Source organism: Ailuropoda melanoleuca, chromosome 2, assembly GCF_002007445.2.
Source record: "Ailuropoda melanoleuca isolate Jingjing chromosome 2, ASM200744v2, whole genome shotgun sequence".
In the NCBI taxonomy this organism is placed as follows: domain Eukaryota; kingdom Metazoa; phylum Chordata; class Mammalia; order Carnivora; family Ursidae; genus Ailuropoda; species Ailuropoda melanoleuca.
This window is the reverse complement of record NC_048219.1, coordinates 86,727,525-86,751,697: the sequence shown is the minus strand read 5'-3', so window position 1 is coordinate 86,751,697 and position 24,173 is coordinate 86,727,525. Positions and strand designations below refer to the sequence as shown.

General features: G+C 40.0%; 1 protein-coding gene across 1 annotated transcript in view; it reads left to right on the top strand.

The window, feature by feature from the left end:
- The first annotated feature begins 41 nt into the window (after window positions 1–41).
- The window catches only part of RNF115 (ring finger protein 115), a 62,991-nt gene continuing 38,859 nt past the window's right edge, over window positions 42–24,173 (top strand). The window contains exons 1-2 of the mRNA XM_034643060.1: window positions 42–400; window positions 24,026–24,084. Of these exons, the coding sequence (XP_034498951.1) occupies window positions 299–400; window positions 24,026–24,084 (161 nt within the window). The 5' untranslated portion in view covers window positions 42–298. The remainder of the gene's footprint in view (window positions 401–24,025; window positions 24,085–24,173) is intronic.

The window sequence follows — 24,173 nt, the reverse complement described above, 5'->3', positions numbered from 1 at the left end:
CTCTTTCTTCTCGCTGGAAGGCTGGAGGACCTGCGAGCCGCTGTCTGAGGAGCCGGCGGGCTGCGGCGGGCGGTCTCTCCTTCCTGCGCCTCTTTGGTGCTGGGAGGCGGGCCGCGGGGTCGCCGTCCGCGCCGCCGGCTCGCTGGGCCCAGCGGACTCACGTGACCGACGCGGGCTCTGGAGCGGCCTGCCGCACTGAGGAAGCGGCGGCGGCCGAGGCGGTGACCGCAGCCGGGAGGTAGCTGCCTGGCAAGGGACGGGCCGCTGCCCTCTCGGACAGCCGCGGCGGGAGAGAAAGATGGCGGAGGCCTCGGCGGCCGGGGCGGGCGCAGGCGCCGCTGTCGCCGCGCACCGGTTTTTCTGCCACTTTTGCAAGGGCGAGGTCAGCCCCAAACTACCGGTAAGTGCCCCGTGCCCTCTGCGTTTGGGCATCCGCGTGGATTCTTCGCCGCGAAGTCCCCGAATGTGTCTTCAACTTCTCGCACAGCCCTGATTTCTCTGACACCGGTCACCCAAATACCCTCTGCTCACTGTTCTCTCGTTCGCTGGCTCCAAATCCCGGGCGTCCCGGCCCTGCTCCGGAACTCTCGCCTAGCCCATATCCCCCTGGGATGTTCCACCTGGCCCTCACTCCCTCTCCTCCCTTCACCTGTCCCCTTCATCTTTTTGTCTTTCTTAGCAAGTTCTCTGACAACTCTCCCCTCAGTTTTCTTTCACTCTCTTTCACCTTGTCTCCCTCCCACGTTGACCTCTCTTTCCCCCTCTCGATACCCTTTCTGCAGTTGCTTCTCTTTTATGGCTTTTTCCCCATTTACCCAAATCCCCCTCCCCCATCCCTAGTGGAGCCAAATAGCGGATTGCTGAGGATTGTCCCTATTCGGCTGTCTCTAGGGAAGGAAGGAAGAAAGCAGGAAGAGAAAGATAGGGTTGGAAGGTGACTGTAGGGAGGTGAGGAGGATTTTGCTCTTCTGGGGTTTCCAGGGTTCTTGTGAAAGTGAAAACAAGATTACTAATGACTTGCAGACTGCCTGTGCTCCCTGTCACTATTGAAGGAAATGGCTTTAGGAAGAAGGCAAAACATATTGTTGCAACTTGGTTATTTTGGTTGTCCTGCTGCCAGTGTCTTCAGCATCACCTCCCTTCCCCGCCCCTTCCCCTATTCTGTCTCTTCGCTTAATAAAAAGATCCAGGACGGAATGCTGGGGACTGCATCCTTTGACACAAAATTGGTTTTTACCAGTTTTTGCCGGATTGTCTGTTAGCCCCTGGAGAGTTGGTGCTACGGTTGTGAAGAATGTGCTTCTGCGGCGGGCTAGCCAGCTACCACACTCCAAACCCAGCTCTTTTGGGTTGGGTTATAAGCTACTGCAGGGAGACCCATAAGGGTGAATGTTAAATCTGACCTTGGCCACCTATCTTTAGAATTAGTTATGGTCGTTCTTCTCCTTGGAAATATCCAGGTTCAGCCTTAAGACAGGGTGGCTACATTAACAACTCACCTCCGTTATTTCCGATCTTAGATACTGAGTCTGTTGAGAAGTCCTCCTGAAGTGTGTCTGCAGGCATGTCTTATTCCTCAGAAACACAAGTGGAGTCTAGTGAATAAGCGTCTCAAGGGTATTTTAGCCTTTTCACCCCAAAATTGTGTTTTTTCAGGCTTTTATGGCATTTTCTTTCCTCCATTTGCCCCACCCCTCCAGGGTCATAGTTTCATATATGTGCTATTTTGCTTTTGCTTGCTGATTCAGCTATGTGTGTGTGCGCACGTGCTTTTTGCTATATTTCAGTGGTAAGAAGAGCAGGTGCCTTGTTTTTTGTTTGTTTGTTTGTTTTGTTTTGTTTTTTGCCAGCGAACACCAGGTCCTCGAGAACTCTCTAACCAGAGAGAGGGAGAATTCAGCCAGTATGTGTGTGACCAGTGACATGCTGAATGTGATGCCTTGTTGAACATTGCGGTCTTCTGATCTTTAAGTGCTGTTCACTGTTTGCCTTTAAGAGTGATAAAACAGTCTAACTTCCCACAATTTATTATATCTTCTCTTCTTAACATCTCAAGTCTCCACTTCATGCTCTTGAAAAGGGATAGTTTGAAAGAGTTGATAGGCGTTTTTATAAGCCTTAGTTTGATGCCCGGAGGAGAAGTTCTTGACCTTTTTTAGTTTCATTTATTATCTGTCATGCCTGATGTGTAAATTGAATACTTCTGCATACTTACAAAGTTCTCAGCTGAATGTCCTGGAGGCAATACCAAGGAATATGTGGTTCCTGCCCTTCAGGACCTTAATTTTGTTGGAAAGACAAGACCAAACATGGAGGAAGTAACAACATAGGTGAATGAGAGTGGATAGTCCGTGATTTAGAATTCAGTGAGAGGGCGTACGGTAGCATTGGTGACGTGAAGTCAGGGCAGAAGTGACAGTTGATATAGGATTTAAATTGAGTTTTGAAGGATAGGTAGAATTCAGATTCAGGAGAACAGTGTAGACTGTAGAAAAGAGTAAATTGAGGAAGAAGGAAGAAACATTTAGTAAATCATTGTTGCCATGCATTTCTAGGAAAAGGTGCAGTGAGGTCAGGGTTATAGTTTTGATTCATACACGAGCCAGTGAGTTTCATCTTGTTTCATGGCCCTTTCTAGATCCTTAAGCCTAAGCTGTCACCTTGAACATGTTGGTTGTAAGAATGATCAGATCAGATAAGTATCTGGTTCGGTACAAATCTGACTCTGTTCCCGAAAAACCAGCTCAACACTAAGTCAGTATTATGATTTTCATGTATACAGGAAAACATTGAAGAATTTTATAAAATAATTTTTTATGTTAACTTGAGATTCCTTCTTAGTACTCAGCATACAATAGGCATGCATTGTTTCTTGAATTGGACGAGTGTTACGGTTAACCAGATGTCTTTGCGGGGGGGGGGGGGCCCCGGGGAANTTTGCGGGGGGGGGGGGACCCAGGTAATCTGGAATAAAGTTTTCCTTCAAGACAAAGGTCTTGATTTAATTTGCATCTCAAAAGGGTGCTTACTCTTTTGTTAATTGGATCGCAGGATGGATCACAAAAGCACTCATTCCCGAGTGCTGTCCTCTCTGGACTCCAGAGGTGGAGTATTGGGTTTTACTGTCAGCTTTTAATGAGCTAATATTGCTAGGTGGGTTTCTTGACCCACTCAGTGGGAAGGACTGCTTGCTTCAGAGCCATCTCATCGCTTGCCGGTTTATTCCGCCGTAGAATCATGATGGTGTTCAGTGGGATTAAGTTGCAGGGTTTTGGAATTCTTATTTCGTCTCCCTTCCCCAGTTTCTAGGTTGTAGCACTTTTTGATACATTTGGAAGTGTGTGCAGGCAATAGCAATAGCTTACCTTGTGGTTCAGCCCTGAAACTCCCCTTAGGTTTTATTGTTTTTCTTGTCAGGCCTACTCCTCTGAAAGATTCACCAGCCCAGCTAACTTTAATGTCTGTATTAAAAGGAATAATTTTGGTTATAACTTCTGAGAGAGATTGGAATATGCCTAATGCTGTGTAGGTTAAGCCAAATTCAGTTGAATTAATTTGGTGAAATAATGTCTTACTGCTAATCCTGATCCATCCATTTTAACTTTGTGTGCCTTTAGTTTGGATCCTCCCGGATAAGAGAACGCAAGATTCATTTAGAAAAAAGATACAAAGAAATGAGGAGAAATCAAGAGAATTTTAGAATGAAAATATATTCAGTGATACTGTTATTATTAGACATCAAAAAGGAATCTCTGTTGGGGCGCCTAGGTGGCTCAGTTAGTTAAGCATTTACCTTCCACTCAGGTCATGATCTTGGGGTCCTGGGTTCGAGCCCTGCATTGGGCTCCCTGCTCAGCAGGTATTCAGCCTCCACCCCCCATGCTCTTTCTCTCTCCTAAATAAAAAAAAAATTAAAAAAAAAATCTCTATTCTAGAAGTGGCGATTGATTTAGGAATTTCTTTCTCTTACTGAAAAGCATTTTCCTGTTTACATTGAAAATTACTTTAGTAAAATTTGAATTTTAAAATAAGATAATTTGATTATATGCTTTAAAACCCTTAGGGTTTCAAGTTTACATATGTTGGGTAAATCGCATTGTGGATTTTTGGATAACTTAAAATTATTGTCAAAACACCTCGGAGGGACGCCTGGGTGGCTCAGTTAGTTAAGCATCTGCCTTCCGCTCAGGTCATGATCCCAGGGTTTTGGGATCCAGCCCTGCGTTGGCTCCCTGCTCAGCGGGGAGTCTGCTTCTCCCTCTCCCTCTGCCTTCCACTCCCCCTGCTTGTGCGCTCTCTCTGTCTCAAATAAATAAATAAAATACTTAAAACAACAACAACAACAACAAAACAGCAGAAGTTTCTGCCTCACCTGACTGTTGAGAGACAATGTGAAACCAAGGCTGATGGAGATACTATGCTACATTGAGGGATGACTGAGTAATACCATAGAAGTCTGCGTCATGCAAGGTAAAGGTGTCATTCCATCCCCACACTGCCCTGTCCCCCTTTTAAATCAAGGCCAGAAAATATTACCTGAGATTGCATCTGGTAGAGTATTCATTAAATGGGTGAGATAAATCATATCTTACTTTTTTTTTTTAAAGATTTTATTTATTTATTCGACAGAGTAAACTACTTTTTTTTTTTTTAAAGATTTTATTTATTTATTCGACAGAGATAGAGACAGCCAGCAAGAGAGGGAACACAAGCAGGGGGAGTGGGAGAGGAAGAAGCAGGCTCATAGCGGAGGAGCCTGATGTGGGGCTCGATCCCATAACGCCGGGATTACGCCCTGAGCTGAAGGCAGACGCTTAACCGCTGTGCCACCCAGGCGCCCCAGAATAAACTACTTTTGATATTGATGAGACTAGGGTGATTCTTAAGTGTTTTATGGAGATCAGAGTATCCAAATCCAGACAAGAGACCAGTCTAATTAAGGACTGCCAAGATACTATTCACCTATGAGACTCTGCCTGAAGGAATTAACAGGCTTCATTCTCTCACATCTCCTTATTATATCACCTTTGATCTAATAAAATGTCATCCTTGTGGATAAGTAATGTTGCTTGCTTTGGTTCTTTACCTGGTGCTATACAAGTGATTATCATTGTTCTGTGCTTGTAATGACTCAGACATGGGAAAACTTTTTTTTTAAAAAAAAGATTTATTTGAGAGAGAGAGAGAACACACTTACTAACAGGTGAGGGGCAGAGGGAGAGGCAGAGAGAATCTCAGTGGAGAGCCTGAGTTAGGGCTGATCTCAAGATCCGGAGATCATGACCTGAGCCAAAACCAAGAGTCAGATGCTTAACCAGCTGAGCCACCCAGACGCCCCAAATACAGGAAAACTTTCCAACTACCCCATAATAAGAGTAACTAAAAAGTACATTTCATTTTTTTAATTACAGGAATTTTTAAAAATACATTTCTTAAAGACTGTGTTTCTTTTTTTTTTTTAAAGATTTTATTTATTTATTTATTTGACAGAGATAGAGACAGCCAGTGAGAGAGGGAACAGAAGCAGGGGCAGTGGGAGAGGAAGGAGCAGGCTCATACTGGAGGAGCCTGATGTGGGGCTCGATCCCATAACGCCGGGATCACGCCCTGAGCTGAAGGCAGACGCTTAACCGCTGTGCCGCCCAGGCGCCCCAAGACTTTGTGTTTCTTAAAACTCTAAGCTCACTGATCTTGCTCGCTGTTTTAAGTTGCGTGCTTCATAGAAAGATCACAGAGCAGCGTCCAGGTAATGTTAATGGTGTTAATTGAATTTGGGAAGGCATTTAGTGATTTGAGCTGGGCTGGAGAGGTTTTAATTATTAGATATCTTATATTCTTCTATTGGTGACTCACCAGCTAAAAAGTCCGCTTGATTATCTAGCATCTATGTGGTACTATGTAGCAGTTGCTTATTAAATATTGCTTGAATGATGTGATGAGTTGGATACCCAATAGTTCTATTTAAAAGTAGTGGCTTTACTGTTGTGAGATCTTTATCAAAATGGTTCCAGTGGTACAAAATACAGGTACAACCATATGAAGTTTGAATATACGGTGTCAGTAAATACATTCCTTGCCAGGATCTAGAAATAAGAAATACATATTCTTATAAGTAGAAGGCTAGTTCTGGCCTTGAAATTCTACTGATACATAGACATGTATATACTGGGGAAATCTGTGGGATTTTTTTCAGTATGAAGAACAGAAATCTTAAATTCACTGCAGATAAAATCCCTTGTACTTTTTTGGGAAGTACCAACTGGATGCTAACACTTTGTGTTTCTTTATGTTTACTTGGCTTTTTATGACCTTTACTTACATTCAGGGAGCAAATGCTAAGGTCTTTCAGACATCCATCTTACTAGAAGAGGAAAGAAGATGTGGATTGTTTCTAATTCTCTGTAGTCAAATTTGGGAAGAATAAGCCTATGGATGCTGACTTTTTTTTTCATCTCGTCACAGCCTAATAATGAGCAGCAATAAAGGAGATGGTGTAAAACAGTGGTTCTCAACTGGAAGCAGTGTTATCCCCAGGAGAACCTTTAGTAATGTCTGTTGTCAGTTTTGGCTGTCATGATTACAGGGAGGGGGAGAGAGAGTTGTTCCTGGCATCTTGTGGATAGAGGCCAGGGATGCTGCTAACATGCTACAATGCACAGGACAGCCCCCCACAACAAAGAATTATTGGGCCCAAAATGGTAAGAGAGCTGAGGTTGAAGAACCCTGGTGTAGAAGTATAAAGAGATTGTCCTCTTGTGTCCATGGTGTGTAGGGTTTTGTTCTGATGTGGCTTTGGTTTCTAATTTTGGGACACTGATGAGAAATTTCAGTAAGATAATTGAGACCATATAATTTTAGCAAAACCCTGATGGGAGGGATTATTTAGAGCAGTAGTTAGTGCGTGCTGTTCCATTATAGCTGTATCTGTTGGGGTCAGTTTCTCTATGCGGTTACTGAGACCAGAGGAATTCGATCAGTCCTCTCAAGTTACACACTGTAGGGCAACTTCTAAAAGAAAAGTATCCAAATTTTTTTGTCAGTTGGGAATTAATTGAGGCAGTAACACCACTTGTAACTTAGTAAGACATCTGGAAATTCCAGTTTGAAAACAAGGCAAAAAGCAGACAACAAGCCAAACTTTTAGTTTCTTTATAGTTCATCTTAGCATTAATCAGGTTTTACTTTCTTTTTCTTCCAGCTCTCTTAGAAGTTTCATGAACTCAGGAGATTTTGTGTTTAAACTTTTAGTTTCTTTAAACTCTTGGCTGAGAGGGTGAATTGAATTATCAATCCTTGTTCTGATACTTCAGGTGACTGGAGCTGAGTCACCTGACCCTCTCTGTTTACCTTAGTATATACTACTGTAAAATAATATTGAGGCTTACCTCTTGGAAGCCTGAGTGAGCATTCAGAGAAGTGGTGCTCTGTAGTCTTGGATTGAAAGGTAGTGTAGGAACGAGCAAACACGTATTTTGGTGGAGAAACAGGGCCTTTGCCATAGTAGAAACATTTTATATCTAAAATGTTCTTATAGTTTGATCTACAGAACTTTAGGTTAGATTCTGAAAGATTTTTTTTTAATTCTTCTTTTATTTATTTTTTTTAAAGATTTTATTTATTTATTTGACAGATAGAGACAGCTAGCGAGAGAGGGAACACAAGCAGGGGGAGTGGGAGAGGAAGAAGCAGGCTCATAGCAGAGGAGCCTGATGTGGGGCTCAAACCCATAACGCCGGGATCACGCACGCCCTGAGCCGAAGGCAGACGCTTAACCGCTGTGCCACCCAGGCGCCCCTTTAATTCTTCTTTTAAGTTCAATTGTTAGCAAGTCAAAATTCCTTAGAGGTGTCGAGGTGCATGGGTACCAAACAGAAGTGAGTTGGTTCTCAAGATTTTTAGCGGAGCACACTTTTCTTGTATGTTAAATAGATTGTCCAGCCTCTTTTCCCAAATAGGCCAGGTAGTTTTGTTTTCCTTGAAAATCTGTTAAGGTAGGTAGGTAGTCTTTCTCCTTGAGAATTTCAGCAAGTGTCACAGAGTTCTTACAGACAAGGTATCCTACATTTACCTCTTTGTCATTTTCTTTGATATTGTTTTGATTTGAATAGACTAAATGTAGAGAACCATCTTCCAGTAAAGGTGTCATTATGGTTACTTCTCACCATGTTTAAAATTTATATTGTCAGAGTAAAGAGAAAATCCCATAGTTACATGCCCTTTAATGCCTTTTTGTGGGTTAACTGAGTCCTGCAGGTATCCTACAGTGATGCTGGTCTTCTAGCCTTGTGGTTCTCAGACCTGTTAGTCCCAGTGCCCTCTTTTTATAATAAATATTTTGAATTGCTCCTTTTAATGAAATGTAGTACAACTTTCCTACATATACAGTTTTTTAAAATAAAATAATTCTCTAGTTGTAAGATAAAGAATAAAAATAAAATAATTCATGACAAAATGATATACATTTCAGTCTGTAAATACTCAGTTGTCCATAACAAGAAGATATGTGTAATGTAGTAGATATTGGCACCAAACATTTATGTAACAGCTACCTGAGTAGACTGTTATAATGGTATTTGCAACTTTAATGCCATGAGAAGCAAACCATCAGAATGGTGAACAATTCTTGGAAAAGGTACAAATAAAGTATAATTTTCTCCTTTTTTACTCAGTAGTTGCTTTTCTGGACATTTAGTGCAGTTTAAAATTATACGGAAAAACTTGGTGTTTATATGTAGAATGAAGGTAGGACCTAGGCTTTGATAAAGGTGTTTTTTAATCTATTTAACTATCCATATGAAGTTTGAGAATAGAAACATACATTTGTGCTGCAGTTTCCTATGTGTTCCTGCCTCTGTCCGTTAAATGTTAGTAGCATTTTTAAAATTGCTGCAACAGCCAAAACACTTCAGTAGATATCCAAAATGTCCCCTAGATGATGGTATTTTCTTCATTAAGGATGCCTTCTATTCATACAGGAAAACATTTTCCCATTTTATCATTTATCATTGTTCTATTCTCTAGCTTATTATTTCCTATGTTAGTGCAATACTTTCCACATGTTGCAAGATTCAGAGTTTTGCCTTTAGATTTGGTTTACTTTTCTTTTAGACAGTTCCTCCTGTATATCTTTAAATTTCTTTCCTCACCAGTCTTACTATTGCTACTTGCTTTTCCATCAGTGGTTAGAATGGTGCCTGCTGCATAGTATTCATTCAATGAGTATTTTTTGAATGAAGAAATTGTAATTGTAGACCTTTTCTTCTTACCACTTTTGGCTTTTATACATGTTGAAAATCATGGGGGTACTAGTGTTCATAAAACACCCTAAAACAAAGCACAAACCTGTAGACTGCTGAATAAAAGTTTGGCTCAAAGCAAAGGTCTGATGGACCACTTATCATTAGTTAGGGGCAACACAGAGTTGAGCCTCTTGTTTTTTTGAACGTAGCTTTGTTTGTATATCTGATAGCTTATAAGTAGAAGAGCTTCCCATAGTTACCTGCCCTCCATATGAACAGCTGATTGGCTTTTAAAATTTATTATTTTTTTATTTATTTGAGAGAGAGAGAGAGAGAGTGTGTGTGTGTGTGTACACGTGTACACACGAGCATGAGCAGGGGGAGGGGTAGAGAGACAAGCAGACTCCCTGCTGAGCAGGGAGTATCCAGAGATCATGACCTGAACCTGAATCTAAGTCAGATGCTTAACTGACTGAGCCCCCCGGGCACCCCACAGCTCATTGCTTTTTAAGCAAAGTAATAATTTGTAACTGAATTTGTTGAATGGAATTTAGCTGCTTCTGGTGTATCCTCTGTAGTAAGTGGTAGTGTGAGGTACTTTATTCTCAGACAAACTTAATTAAATTGTTGGTTCTTTGATTTTAATCTATAGTGCCAGCTGTTAGGTTCTGATCTTGTAATATGGTCACTATTGAATGTTCAAAGGCATTAGTGTTCATAGTTAAGTTAGGTTGAGGAATGGAAATTTTGTACGTTAAGCCTGTTGGTTTGAAAAAAATTGCTGTTAATTTCAATTGCTGATGCAGTGTGAAAAGTATTTATAATGGTACAATTATTTTGTTTAATAACATAAAAAAATTCAGCAAATTATTTTCCTGTTAGTCTTAATTTGCATGTTTTAGATTAAAAAGTGGTTGAAAGTAATGTTAATAAGTGATAATCATAAAAGTGTTGAATTCCCTAAATTTTTCAGTTTTACCAATCCCTAAAATTACTGGTTATTCTGTGCCGAGTGTAGGTGCTGCTTCAATGAGGGAGACTTGTTTTAATATTATACTGGCATTCTTTTTAACATACAGTCAGTGTTAGATGAGCAGATTGAGAGTTCCCAAGGTTTTTAATAAGTTCAATAGATAGGTCTATCTCAGCCAGCAACACTACTGCTGTAAAATAAAAGGGTTCCAGAAGTATGTCAGTTTCTCTTCCTGAGTATAATTGAGTCTGGATAATTTCTTTGAGGTTACACATATACACTGAATTTGTGAAGTACAGCGCTTAGAAATTGGTTTGTGTTTGATGATATCAAAATATATAGGCACTAGATTGCGTAGTAATAACTACTCTACTTCCATTCATTCAAGAACTATTTGTGCCTACTGTATTTTAGGAGCTGTACTAGGAAGACTGTCAAGAAGTCAGGAGATTCATAAAATGTTGGGATAAATGAGTAGTGGAATTAGGATTTAAATATTTCCTCTTTTGGACTTTCTGTTTAAAGATTAAAGTAATGATTATCTTAGCATTAGAGCAAATGTATTTTTGCCCATTTTAGGTCTAAGAGCTGTTTAAAAGGATAGGGCTTTCAAGAATAAACACTCTGGCTTCAAGTTGTAAAACTAACCATTAGCCCTCCTTTTGCAACTGTTATCAGACCTTCCTACAAGTGGTTTTATTTATTACATGTAAATGTATTATAGCACTGTGGGGGAAAAAAGTCTCATTTTAACCTTTAAACAAATTACAGAATCTTTTTTCTTTTTTCTAAAAGCAATTATTATTTTTTTTCTTTTTAAGATTTTGTTTATTTGACAGAGGACAACCAGGGGGAGCTTGCAGAAGGAGAGGGAGAGGGGGAAGCAGGCTCTCCACTGAGCAGGGAGCCCCATGTGGGGCTCGAGCCCAGGACCCTGGGATCATGATCTGAGCCAGAGGCAGAAGTTTAACCAACTGAGCCACCCAGGTGCCCCATTACTGAATCTTTCAAGGGCCTTAGTTTTTCTTGTCTGTAAAATGAAGCAGTTGTGTTTATTCCTCTCTGTTGGTTAGTGATTTGAGCTTTTGGGTATTTTTGGGTTTTGTATGAAGGAATTTTGTTCTGTAGTTTTTCCATGTAGATCATGTGATACCCACTGAATCCCCCCTCCCCCCAAAATTAATCTTACTAGGATAGATTTTTACTTCTGAAATGAATCTTCTTTGTAAGTTACAAAGTATATTGTCTTGTTTTATGATAATGAACAATCTTGAAAATGTTAGGATTGAGGGCATCATAATATAAAGCAGTGCTGAGATTTTCCTTTGTTAAATGAAACAAAACAGTACACTCTTAATGCTGGTAATGTTGTTTGAATAAAGTAAAACCTCATTTTTTGAAGACTTGGGATTCTGTGACAGGTTAATTTGGCCTGGGATAATTTCTTTTTTAGGGCTATTCTTACAAAATCTTTGTTTCTTTTATTTTTTAAAGTTCTTCAGATAACTCATTTTTTTATTTTGTGAAGCTCAATGACTACTTTTATCGACCAGTTTGTATGTGACCTTTACTGACCTGCGAGTCCCTGAAGTGAATTAGATCCTATTTGTAAAGTTCTCTTATCTCATTGCTGGAATGTCTATACTATTGTATTTAAATGAAGTTCAGGGATTGCTTTTGTGGGCACAGGGTAGAATGGAGGCTGGTGCTAAATTATTTTATTTAAAAGGCTGTTACTTAATGTAATCTAAAAGTCGTCTTTTTTCCTATCTTTTTGGTTTTAAACTGATACTTTTTTTTTTTTTTTGGTAAGATTTTATTTGTCTGAGAGAGTGAGAGAGCACACAGCAGGGGGAGTGGCAGGCAGAGGGAGCAGGGAGCCTGATGCAGGGCTCCATCCCAGGACCCTGGGATCATGCCTTAAGACAAGGCAGATGCTTAACTGACTGAGCCACCCAGGTGTCCCTAAACTGATACTTTTAAAATGAAATGATGGTGATAGTAGCTGATGGTTTTTTTTTTTTTTTTTAATGTTTTTACTTGAAAAGTTGACAATCTTGCCTGAGTTCCTAATTTTTAAATTTTAAAATTGAACTGCTTTGGGGTGCCTGGCTGGCTCAGTTGGAAGAGCATGTGACTCTTGATCTTGGCGTCATGAGTTTGAGCCCCATGTTGGGTGTAGAGATTACTTAAATAAATAAAAGCTTTAAAATTGAACTGCTTTTGGAACCCAAAAATCTGGAGATCAGTCTAAATCAGTGTTTCTCAAAACGGTGTGCCAGGAGACGTAACCAGGAATCATGGTAGAAGACTACATACTAAATCTTCTTGTCTCCATTCCTTCATTTCCCCCTTTACCCCCATTACCCCCTTTACAGAATGGCATATTAATGGTTCTGAAAAATCATTCAGTAAAACAACATACTTAATAATATTGTTTAATCCAACCTTTTCCAGATTTTTCTTTTTCTTAACAGACTACTGATTTAATATCTTGTGGAACATGGTTTAAGAAATGTTCCACATTAGAAGTTTATTAGAATCTACAGTTTGTTGAAAACTTTATGTTCCAGGACCTATTTCATTGATCAAGTGCGATTTGCCCAACATCACACAATTGGTTTGTTTCTCTGTGCTTCTGGTCCAGTTTTGTTTGAACTTCAGATTCACTACTTTTAACCACTTAGGGTCTTGGGAAACATTGCTCAGTTCTTATTTCGAGGCTAAGTACCTAAGATTAGGGTATTCAGAGAAGTTTGTTTTATGGGCCTTTACTTCCCTAAGTGTGATTTCATTAGAACATACGCTTTGTACATGATTTCAGTGACTTTTAATCCCAAGTTATTTTTCTTTCCCTACCAAGCATGCTTTTTTCTCCACAATGCTTGGAATGGAGAGCTTCAAATATGTTTTCTGGGAAAATGAATGTTGTCAGTTTATGTAAGAAGATTCTGTCAGCCTGAGCTGAAGGCAAGAAGATAAAAGTTTTCCTCCAAACCAGTGGGACACATCAGAGCTAAAGGCAAACTTTTTGGATCATTTACCATTTTATATCTGTGCCACTGGCTTGTTCTCCTTCTTACTGCCTTTAGTGGAAGCAGGCACAGAACATTATAACTAAATCTTTTCTGGCTATATTGTGTTGTATGAAGTTAACTTTCTCTGATAATTTTTGTAGTTTAGTCTGTTTTTTTTTCTTAGAAAATTTGGCTTCTTGTTCATCTGATCAAGCTGATATCAAGTAACGTTTTGTCCTGTGTGACCTAATTTTCTGCCTTGTTACACAATGTGCTGAAGAAGATTGGTTGATTAGACACTCCTCTTTGGACTTGCTGATATTGCAATGTTCAGTAATGGCCTGGAATGAAGGAACAAAATGGTGAAGGTTGTATATGTTACTGTCTTTAGGGAGCGAGACCATAAATCAAAGCAGTTTTATTGGCCTGGAACTGAATGACAGCTCTTCAAACAGTATTTAAATTGTATAGGAATCTTTGTATAACACTAAAACTGCAGCCTGATGTTTTCTTTCTCTTTCTCTCTCTCTCTCTCTCTTTTTTTTTTTTTTGTAAACTGATTTTCTCTCTGATTAATAGCCAAGGGAACATTCATTTAAGATTTTTGGAGTTCAAAATGCTTAAACTGGAAACTTTCATCTTCCTTTTGAATGAGTAGTTGGCCACATGAATGCGTGAGACTTTCTTGTTTTCCTGAGGGAGACTTGGGGGAGACAAGTAGATGAGGACAGCATTTGTGCTCTAGTTTTACAGATGGAGAAATAGGTCTTCACAAAGATCACGGAGTTGTAATGCTGGAACTGGAAACAGAATTCTAGAGTTGTTGTTTTTGTTTTGGGTTACACTTGATGCTTTTGAAAAGGGAAGAAGTGTACCTTGGTTTGAAAAGAAGTAATCATAGGGGATTTATGGAAAAGGTTTCTAGAAAAAAGTAGTGTCTTTGACTTACAGATGTGAGGTGGCGTGGAATTCAAGGTGTGGTGGGTTCTGGTCTAGGAGCCATGATGTGTTTCAAACAGTGCGTGTTCCTGATCCTTCCAATTAGGAATTTGTGAGAAGTTTTGCCAGGTGATACTCAAAGAGAATATGAACTAGAGGGTATGACTAAATATTGTGGTTTTAGTTTTTGTCAGACAAGACAGAAAATAGGCTTCTGTTTTATTTTTTTAATTTAAATTCAGTTAACATATAATGTATTATTAGTTTCTGAGGTAGAGTTCAGTGATTCATCAGTCTTATATAATACTCAGTGCTCATTACATTACATGCGCTCCTTAATGCCCATCACCCAGTTACCTCATGTCCCCACCTCCTGCCCCTCCAGCAACCCTCAGTTTGTTTCCTGTGATTAAGAGTTTGTTATGGTTTGTCTTCTCTGATTTTGTCTTGTTTTGTTTCCCTTCCAAAGAAAGTTGTCTTTCTCCGATTGACTTATTTCACTTATCACTAATATCCTCTAGTTCCATCCACATCATTGCAAATGGCAAGATTGCAATTTTTTTTGATGGTTGAGTAGTATGCCTTTGTGTGTGTGTATATATATATGTACATATGTATATATATGTGTGTGTGCATATATATATAAAAAAATAAATACCACATCTTTATCCATTCATCTGTCAGTGGACATCTGGGCTCTTTCCATAGTTTGGCTGTTGTGGACATTGCTGCTATAAACTTTGGGGTGCAGGTGCCCCTTCGGATAACTACATTTGTATCTTTGGGGTAAATAGGCTTCTGTTTTAGATAAAATTAGAAAAAAACGACTTAGATGCTGATAGTGAACATGTAGAAAAGCAAAGCTGTGGGAATTCGGAAATAAGTAGAAAGTCTTATTTCATATTTGGAATAAATACTGGATAAAATTTGCATTAAGTTCAAGAGAATGCACATTTCAGTGTGGGACTTAATATGAATAAGTCTTGGCTTGTAGTTCACTGTCTGCTAAAACCTCACATTTTTTTCGATAATTGATCCCTTGAATTACAAGAAGGAAAAGAAAATAATTCATTAAAACCACCCTTTCCCTTTCTCTTCAGTATTACAAGTGCCCTCTTGTGCTATTCTAAGTGGGTGAGCATCAGGACTAGGCTACACTTCGGGAGTTGTTCCTGATTCAGACGATTAATGGTGAAAAATATTTCTGTTTATGGGTATTTTTAGATGGAACAGGCAGTGGAACATCTGAAGCAGTTCATTCAAGTGTACCTGCTACTGAGTGTCTTCACTGGAGTTTTACACAATCAACTTTTAGACCCTAGGGGGAAAGCAGCTTAGTTTGGTGCAAACAACAAGGTTCCAATTCCCAGTGATTCTGGGTAATTAACCTAGGTTTGTTATACTTCTCTTTTACAGATGAAATGATAGAAATGACATAATGAATTTTTTTGATAAGACTTTGTGACTGTGGGGACTATATATGTTGGCAGTATTTTGGTGGGGGGGTTAGTGTGATGATTTGATATGTTAATGTTGAAGCAGAGGAGAGAGATTTCCATAGTGCCAGACATATATAGGTGCTTATCATTATCCTTGGTTTGCCCCTCGTCCTTTCTTCTAACACAAACACCTTATGCTTAAAATTCAAAACTCTGTATCTGAATATCTGAATATATCAGGATGATTCTAAAGCCAAGGCCTGGGTGTGGGAGGAGTGTAGAGGTAGAGAGAGACTATGTTTGGTTCCTGTTTAACCCTTTTACAAATTTACCTTAATTCATGGACGTTCCCCCAAATTAAGGTTAAGATTAACTCTGGAAAAAAATTAGGAAAATTAAAATGTAAAGTAGCCATCTTTAGAAGTAACTTCAGATGAGCACTTAAAATCCAGTCTGTTTGTAATCTCAGTATAGGGTGAAACTAAACTGTGATTGTAACTAAGAAAACATAACCAAGCGATTTTATTATATTCTGTCAGGAGAAACAGTATGTCTCTTAGAAGAAGGTGTGGGAATTGTGGGTCAGCAGTAAAAGAGTAGAAAAGAAAGTCAGAGGCAAACATCAGCTGTGCTCTCCCTGGTACTGCCCAGGGGGAGAGGAGTCCCAGGTCCTTGATTTTGAGGATCTGGTTTATGTTCATGGTGGGGATGGGTGTATTAGGCTGTTGTAAAGTAAATTGGCATTTTGGGTTTTATATACATGGTCTCTGAATTTGGTTTTTATGTGAATCTTTTTCTAAGAGATCTTCTCTTGGTCTTCTTCTGAGTTTGTAAGATTGAAGGTTTCAGATCTTGGATTGTGTGTTTATCAGGATAATGCTCCCTTGTGAGAGAGGGAGGGGGCTGAATGGCTGCTGAATTCCCAAGGCCTCCTTTGGCATCACCATAAACTTTTTCATCCTGTCCTCAGGAAATTATAGTTTCTGTTACTTTCTCTAAAAGCAGAGTTATTTTTAATCAGTGTGGTGTAATGAAAAGAGTATGAGAGAAAGACCAAGATTCAAAGTTCTTTTCAAATACTTGGGCAATGTTCTGGCTTTCTGTTACTGCCTAACAAATCACCCAAAATTTAGTGTCTTTTTTTTTTTTTAAAGATTTCTCTTTATTTATTTGAGAGAGAGAGACAGAGTGAGAGAAAGCATAGGAGAAAAGACGGTCAGAGGGAGAAGCAGACTCCCCGCAGAGCTGGGAGCCTGATGTGGGACTTGATCCCAGGACTCCAAGATCATGACCTGAGCCGAAGGCAGTCGCTTAACCAACTGAGCCATCCAGGTGCCCCCAAAATTTAGTGTCTTAACAACAATTTATTGGGGCACCTGGGTGGCTCGGTTGAATGAGTGGCTGGCTCTTGATTTTGGCTCAGGTCATAATCTCAGGGTCCTGGGATTGGGTCCCATATTGGGCTCTGTGCTTAGCAGGAGTCTGCTTGAGGATTGTCTCTCCCTCTCCTTCTCCCCCTGCACTCTGCTTGAGGATTGTCTTTCCCTCTCCCTCTGCCCCACCCCCTGCGCTCTCTCTCTAAAAAAATAAATCTAAAAAAAAAAGCCACAATAATTTATTATCTCTCATGTCTCTGTGGATTTACACAGTTCACCTGGTCAGCTGTCACTCAGGATCTTTCGTGCATTTGTGGTCAGATAGTGCCCAGGGATGGAGCCATCTGAAGGCTCTACTGGACTGGACTTCCAAGCTGATGTTTTCCTCTTCTAAACCAGTCCTTGTCTGATACCTCAGTACTCTCCACATGGCCTCTCAGTCTAGCAGAGTAACCCAGACTTGAGTCACTGCTCAGGGCGTTAAGAGTCAGGAGGCAGAAGCTGTCAGGCAGTTAATGGCTTTCTCTGGAACAGGCCCAGTATTCTATCAGCCAAAGAAGTCCCAGGGACTCTAGATTCAAATTGGGTGGAGTATGGGGCGCCTGGGTGGCGCAGTCGTTAAGCGTCTGCCTTCGGCTCAGGGCGTGATCCCGATGTTCCGGGATCGAGTCCCGCATCGGGCTCCTCCGCTGGGAGCCTGCTTCTTCCTCCCCCACTCCCCCTGCTGTGTTCCCTCTCTCGCTGGCTGTCTCTCTGTCACATAAATAAATAAAATCTTTAAAAAAAAAACAAAAAAAAACCAACAAAAAAACCCCACCAAATTGGGTGGAGTAAAAGGTCTCATTGCAGAAGAGCATGTGGGGGTGCCTGGGTGGCGCAGTTGGTTAAGTGTCTGCCTCTTGGTTTCAGTTCAGGTTGTGAGATCGAGCCCCCAGTTGGGTTCCACACTCAGCACAGTCTGCTCAGGATTCTCTCCCCTTCTCTCTCAAATAAGTCTTTAAAAAAAAAAAAGAGCATGTGGATTGGAAGGTTTTGTTGGGGCCATCTTTGGAAAATCAGATTTGCCACAGACAACTTACTTCACGTTTTTATCTGTAAAATAGAAAGAACAATATTCACCTTATGGAAGGGTTAAGAGAAATCATAGACGTTTCATAAATATAAGTACTCTTATCCAGTAATTCTCCAACATAATAGATTATTACTAATCTACTTTTCTTTGGGTCATAGTTTATTTATTTATTTATTTATTAAAAAGATTTTATTTATTTATTTGACAGAGATAGAGACAGCCAGCGAGAGAGGGAACACAAGCAGGGGGAGTAGGAGAGGAAGAAGCAGGCTCATAGCAGAGGAGCCTGATGTGGGGCTCGATCCCATAACGCCAGGATCACGCCCTGAGCCGAAGGCAGACGCTTAACCGCTGTGCCACCCAGGCGCCCCCATAGTTTATTTAGTGCATGGTTTGGTTAATGTTTTCCTGACCTATGTTTCTCAGACTGATACAACTTAAAGCAAAAAACTTTATGATGGAAAATTTTAAACATATAAAAAATAGAATAGTATAAGAAGCCCACATGTACCCAGCTTTAATAATTATGAACTTAAGCCAGTCTTATTTCATTCATCTCCACCCTAAGCCAGTGTCATGTCTCCAGGTTAGTTTGAAGCGATTGTTATAATTTTTGAGTCTTTAGAGTGAAGGAGTGGAACCCTTGATGTAGCTGGAAGTCAGGAAGAGTAGTGACTAGTGTGAATTGAGAAGAAAAATGGCAGTAGTAAGTCGAGTGCTATCAAGCCTTTAAAAGAAAAGCTAGACACTGGAACTGTAGCATCTTCAGAATGTTATTTTGGGTTTTTCAGCCCTTTAAGAGAATGGAAGTGAGATAATTTTCTAAGAACAGACCTTTGTTCTAAGATCAGACTACTGAAGTATGTAAGAGACAAGTGAGCATTTTTTTTACTTTGATAATTAAAGAATGATGACCTTATGAATTCTACGAAGTTTTCTGTATGTTCTGTAATGTTGATTGCAGGAGAGATAATTCACAGCTGAGAGATCTGTATGTTTTATGATTAGCTACTTTTATCAAGAATAATTTACAGGGGCGCCTGGGTAGCATAGTGGTTAATCGTCTGCCTTCGGCTCAGGGCATGATCCCGGTGTTCTGGGATCGAGCCCCACATCAGGCTCTTCTGCTGGGAGCCTGCTTCTTCCTCTCCCACTCCCCCTACTTGTGTTCCTTCTCTCGCTGGCTGTCTCTATCTCTGTCAAATAAATAAATAAAATCTTTTTTTTTTTTAAAAAAGAATAATTTACAAAACATTTGGAAAGAATTTTGGTTCTCCTTAGGAAGGTTTGATTGTGGAAGGAGTACCTAGACATAGGAGGGACTCCATAGTACTTCTACAATTTGGTTTATACCTCTGAAGTATCCTGTTCTATTGAAGGAGCTATGGTGGCTGACAGCCTGTTCTTAGAACTGTGCCTGGGATCATGATGAGAAGACTTGTACATTTCTCTGCTCTAAATCAGCATGATTCTTGCTTCAGAGTCTTTTTTTGTCTTCCCAATTGTGATAACTGCTTTCGAATTTTTTCTCCACCACACCTCTTTTTTTTTTTTTTTTTTAAAANAGATTTTATTTATTTATTTGACAGAGATAGAGACAGCCAGAGAGAGAGGGAACACAAGCAGGGGGAGTGGTAGAGGAAGAAGCAGGCTCACAGCAGAGGAGCCTGATGTGGGGCTCGATCCTAACGCCGGGATCACGCCCTGAGCCGAAGGCAGACGTTTAACCGCTGTGCCACCCAGGCGCCCCACCTCTTTTTTTTTTTTTAAGATTTTATTTATTTATTTGACAGAGAGACAGCCAGCGAGAGAGGGAACATAAGCAGGGGGAGTGGGAGAGGAAGAAGCAGGCTCATAGCAGAGGAGCCTGATGTGGGGCTAGATCCCATAACTCCAGGATCACGCCCTGAGCCGAAGGCAGACGCTTAACCGCTGTGCCACCCAGGCGCCCCTCCACCACACCTCTTAACATCATTTTGCAAGTTCAGTATCACTGTAAATGACCCTTTAACTCCAAAGACCTTCATCCCTACTCCATTTTAGCCACCTACTCCCATAGGTATATCTTGGACTTTGTGATCATCCAGAACAGTTCTTCCTCTGAAACCTCTCAAGCTCTATCTTATGATCCAGCCATAACTTCTTGTTTTCAGCTCTTTTATTTCTTTCTTTCCACTCTTCCTGTTTCTGATTATATCAGATTCTGGCACTTTGACTCTTTAATTGTGAAGTATATGACAAGTAATTTCATGTTCATGTAGTCAGTAAATATTTATGAAACACGTATCTGTTCTAGGCATATAGCAGTAAACAACACAGATCTGCACCCTGCTGTTATGAAACTTTAAGCTTACTGAATGGAGACAGACATTAACAAACATAGAAATTGTGATAAATGCTATAAAGTAATGATCGAGGTGCTGTAGAAGAAAATAATAGGGGATCAGAAGATGGGCGGAATAGGTAAAAGGGATTAAGAGGTGCAGTCTTACAGTTATAAAATAAGTCAGTCACAGGGATGAAAAATCCAACATAGGGAATATAGTCAATAATATGGTAACAACTTTGGTGACAGGCGATAACTACACTTACTGTGATCATTTCATAGTGTTTATAAATATTGAATCATTATGTTGTACACCTGAAACCAATACAATATCTTACGTATTCTTCAATTAAAAAAGAAAAGAATGGGAAGAAACCACTTTAGATTGCATGATGAAAGAAGGACTCTCTGAACATGACATTAAAATGGAGGCTAAAGGAGTAGAAGTTCCTTGTCATTCACAAAATTAGGGAATAGTGTTTCAGTTATAGAAGCAGTATATATGGAAGCTTAGAAGCATGATGAGCTTGACGAGTCAGAAAAATTGAAAGAAGGCCCGTGTAGCTGGAATGTACTGAAGGAGGGAGAGTAGCATGAAGTGATATGGGCCAGTTGAATAGAGATCAGCTGAATCAGGGCCTTGTAGGTCATGTTTAAGAGTTTGATTTTATATCAGGTGTTTTGGGAGATAGTTGAAAGGTTTTAAGCTGGGAAATGACATGGTCCATTTTTATGTTTTAAAAAAGATCATTCTGACTTCAGTATGCGGAAGAGATAAGGAAAAGGCTAGAAGAAAAGTGGGATGACACTTAAGAGGGAAGGTATTTCAGTGTCTAAGGTCACTGCTGGCTTAGGTTAAGATTGTGTGACAGTGGCAAGAAGTAGATTTGAGAAACATGTTTGAGCTAGGAGTGCCCCATTCGATGGTCTGTGTTGGAAGATAGTGGAGAGGGAGGTGTCCCGAATGACTCCCAGGTTTCCGGCATCAGCGAACTGGTGCGTATGCCACATCTCGAGGGTGTGTGTGTGTGTGTTTGTGGGTGTAAGTAAGAGAGAGAAAGAGTGTTCAGAAACATGGTCTGGTTGGAGATACACATTTGGGAGTTGTTCGATATAGGGGTATTTAAAGCAGTGGGAATGAGTGAGAGGGAGGAAATCATAGGGCTTAGCGCCTATGATTGTGACAAATTACAACACTTTGTAATTGATTCCTTTTTCTTTTTAACATTAGACTTCAGAATATGTTTAGGGTTAGCCTTCTAAAATCAATCTCATTTGTACTCAAACTTTCTTAGTGGGAGAAAAAGGGATGGAGTTACTGCTACCTGGGAGGGTGGGTTGAAAGAGCAAGGGGGGGGGCTCGGATTTATATGGTCTCCAGATTATTTTATTTCTGGAGTATACAGTATGCCTGTTATGTGTTTCTCAGCCTTCATGTGTATAGCAGAGAAAAAAGCTTCAGAGCTTCTGATTCATAGGTTAAAGTTCCTGGTAAATCTGAAGTTTTCCACAGTCTGGTCCCTGCCTGCCTATTGACACTCATTATACCACTCACCTCCAACCTCCATGCATGTTATATTCTATTGTTATGATCCTTAGCCCATAATTTCCTTTTTCATGGAGCAAACAGACTAATAATTTAAGTCAGTGTTTCAGAGAAAGCCTTCCCTGGCCTTTCCTTATATTCCCAGTTGTGCATTAATTATAGCAATTATTTTATTAAATTTTACTGTTTCTTGGATTGACTGTATCCTCACTGAACTAATCTCCTTAATGGAACGGATTGGTCATTTTTTCTTTCTCTCTTTGGTTTTCTTTTTTTTAAAGATTTATATATTTCCTTATTTAGAGAGAGAGAGCAGGGGGAGGGGCAGAGGGAGAGAGAATCTTTTTTTCCCTTAAGAAGCTTTATTTTTTAAAGATTTTTTTAATTTGAGATACATCCCAAGAGTGAGAGAGAGAGCGCGCGCGCGAGAGAGCAAGAGAGCATGAGTTGGGGGGGAGGGGCAGAAGGAGAGGTGAGAAGCAGACTTTCCGCTGAGCAGGGAGCTCAACTTGGGGCTCGATTCCAGGACTCTGGGATGATGACCTGAGCCGAAGGCAGATGCTCAACGGACTTGAGCCACCCAGGTGCCCCCGTTAGAGAGAATCTTAAGCAGGCTCCTGGCTGAGCTTGGACCCTGATGTAGGGCTTGATCCTAAGATCCTGAGATCATGACCTGAGCTGAGACCAAGAGTCAGACACTTAACTGACTGTGCCACCCAGAAGCCCCTCTTTATATCTCTTTAAGAAAGCACTTCAATGTTTGAGTTACCATTCTGACTGTCTTTGACTAGCCAAATACGGCTTACATCACTTTCTGATAAGACAAAGCTTATTTAGTGTTTAGAGAATACGGGGAGATAAAAAATAGTTGAAAATGTTTTTCCAGGTCTGTTTTAATAGGTAGTTAAAAAATATTTTTTAAAACTATGATAGGTGGATGGTAAATAAAAGAAATACTTTAGGATGGTAAAAAAAATAGAAGTATGATAAGGCAGTCTCTAAAGTGTATTTTTTTTTTTTTTTAAGATTTACGTATTTGAGAGATAGGTTGTGAACAAGTTCATGTGATCTGGGGGAAGGGCAGAGGGAGAGAAACTTGAGCAGACTCCATGCAGAGTGTGGAGCCCGACTGGAGGCTTGATCTCATCGCCCTGAGATCATGACTTGAGCTGAAATCGAGAGTCAAATGCTTAACCGACTGAGCCACCCAGGCACCCTTATTAAAGTGTATTCTTTCTTTTTCTTTTTTCTTTTTTTAAAATATTTTATTTGTTTATTTGATAGAGAGAGAGAGCGCGTGAGTGAGCATGAGTGGGGGGAGGGGCAGAGGGAGAAACAGACTCCCCCCTTAGCTGAGCAGGCAGCTGGTCCTTGATCCCTGGACCCCGGGATCATGACCTGAGCCTATGGCAGACAGTTAAGCGACTGAGCTACCCAAGCGCCCCCAAGTGTATTCTTCCTTATCAGTACTAATGCTTGATATTTATTTAAAAGAAAGATTCATGGTACTGAAGGAAATAGAAGCTGATTTAATGGAGTTGTTCCAGTTATTTGAATTAACATTTCTGTTAAATACCTGAGAATATTAAGTTTTATTTGGAACCATTGGTAGTCAAAAAATAGATTAGAAATATTGTAAAACTTAATTGTAAATTCCTAGTCTACCAGTTGACTCATACTGTGATTCAATTCGTGTCTTCTACATGTATATAGTAGAAAATAGCAGTTTTTGTACCCATCAATTTTATAATCTTACACTGCTCTGATAACTACTGGAGATTTTTCCTTAAATTTGAAGAGAAAATTAGATCATGAATTTATTCCAGTTTTAAAAAAAAATCAACCCAAATTAAAAAACAAAAATCTGACATTCTCCCTTTCACTGGGAGTTCTTGGGGGGAATCTCTTATGAAGCCATTCTGCAAACTTCTTATGGAATTCTTTATTTGCCAGAGTGTAATCAAAAAAACTATCCTTGGAGTCAGCAAGTACATGTAACATTTCATCGCATCTGCTTGTATACTGCATTTTACTCTGAAACTACAGGAAAGACTAATCTAATGAAAGACTTTTATTTATTTCTTCCTTTCTTTTATAGGAATATATTTGTCCCAGATGTGAATCAGGCTTTATTGAAGAAGTGACAGATGATTCCAGGTATTGTATAAGCTCATGAATAAATCAGGCATTCTGTTACCAAAATGATTGTTTGTCAGCATCGACTGAATAAATAGAAGGAAATCTGT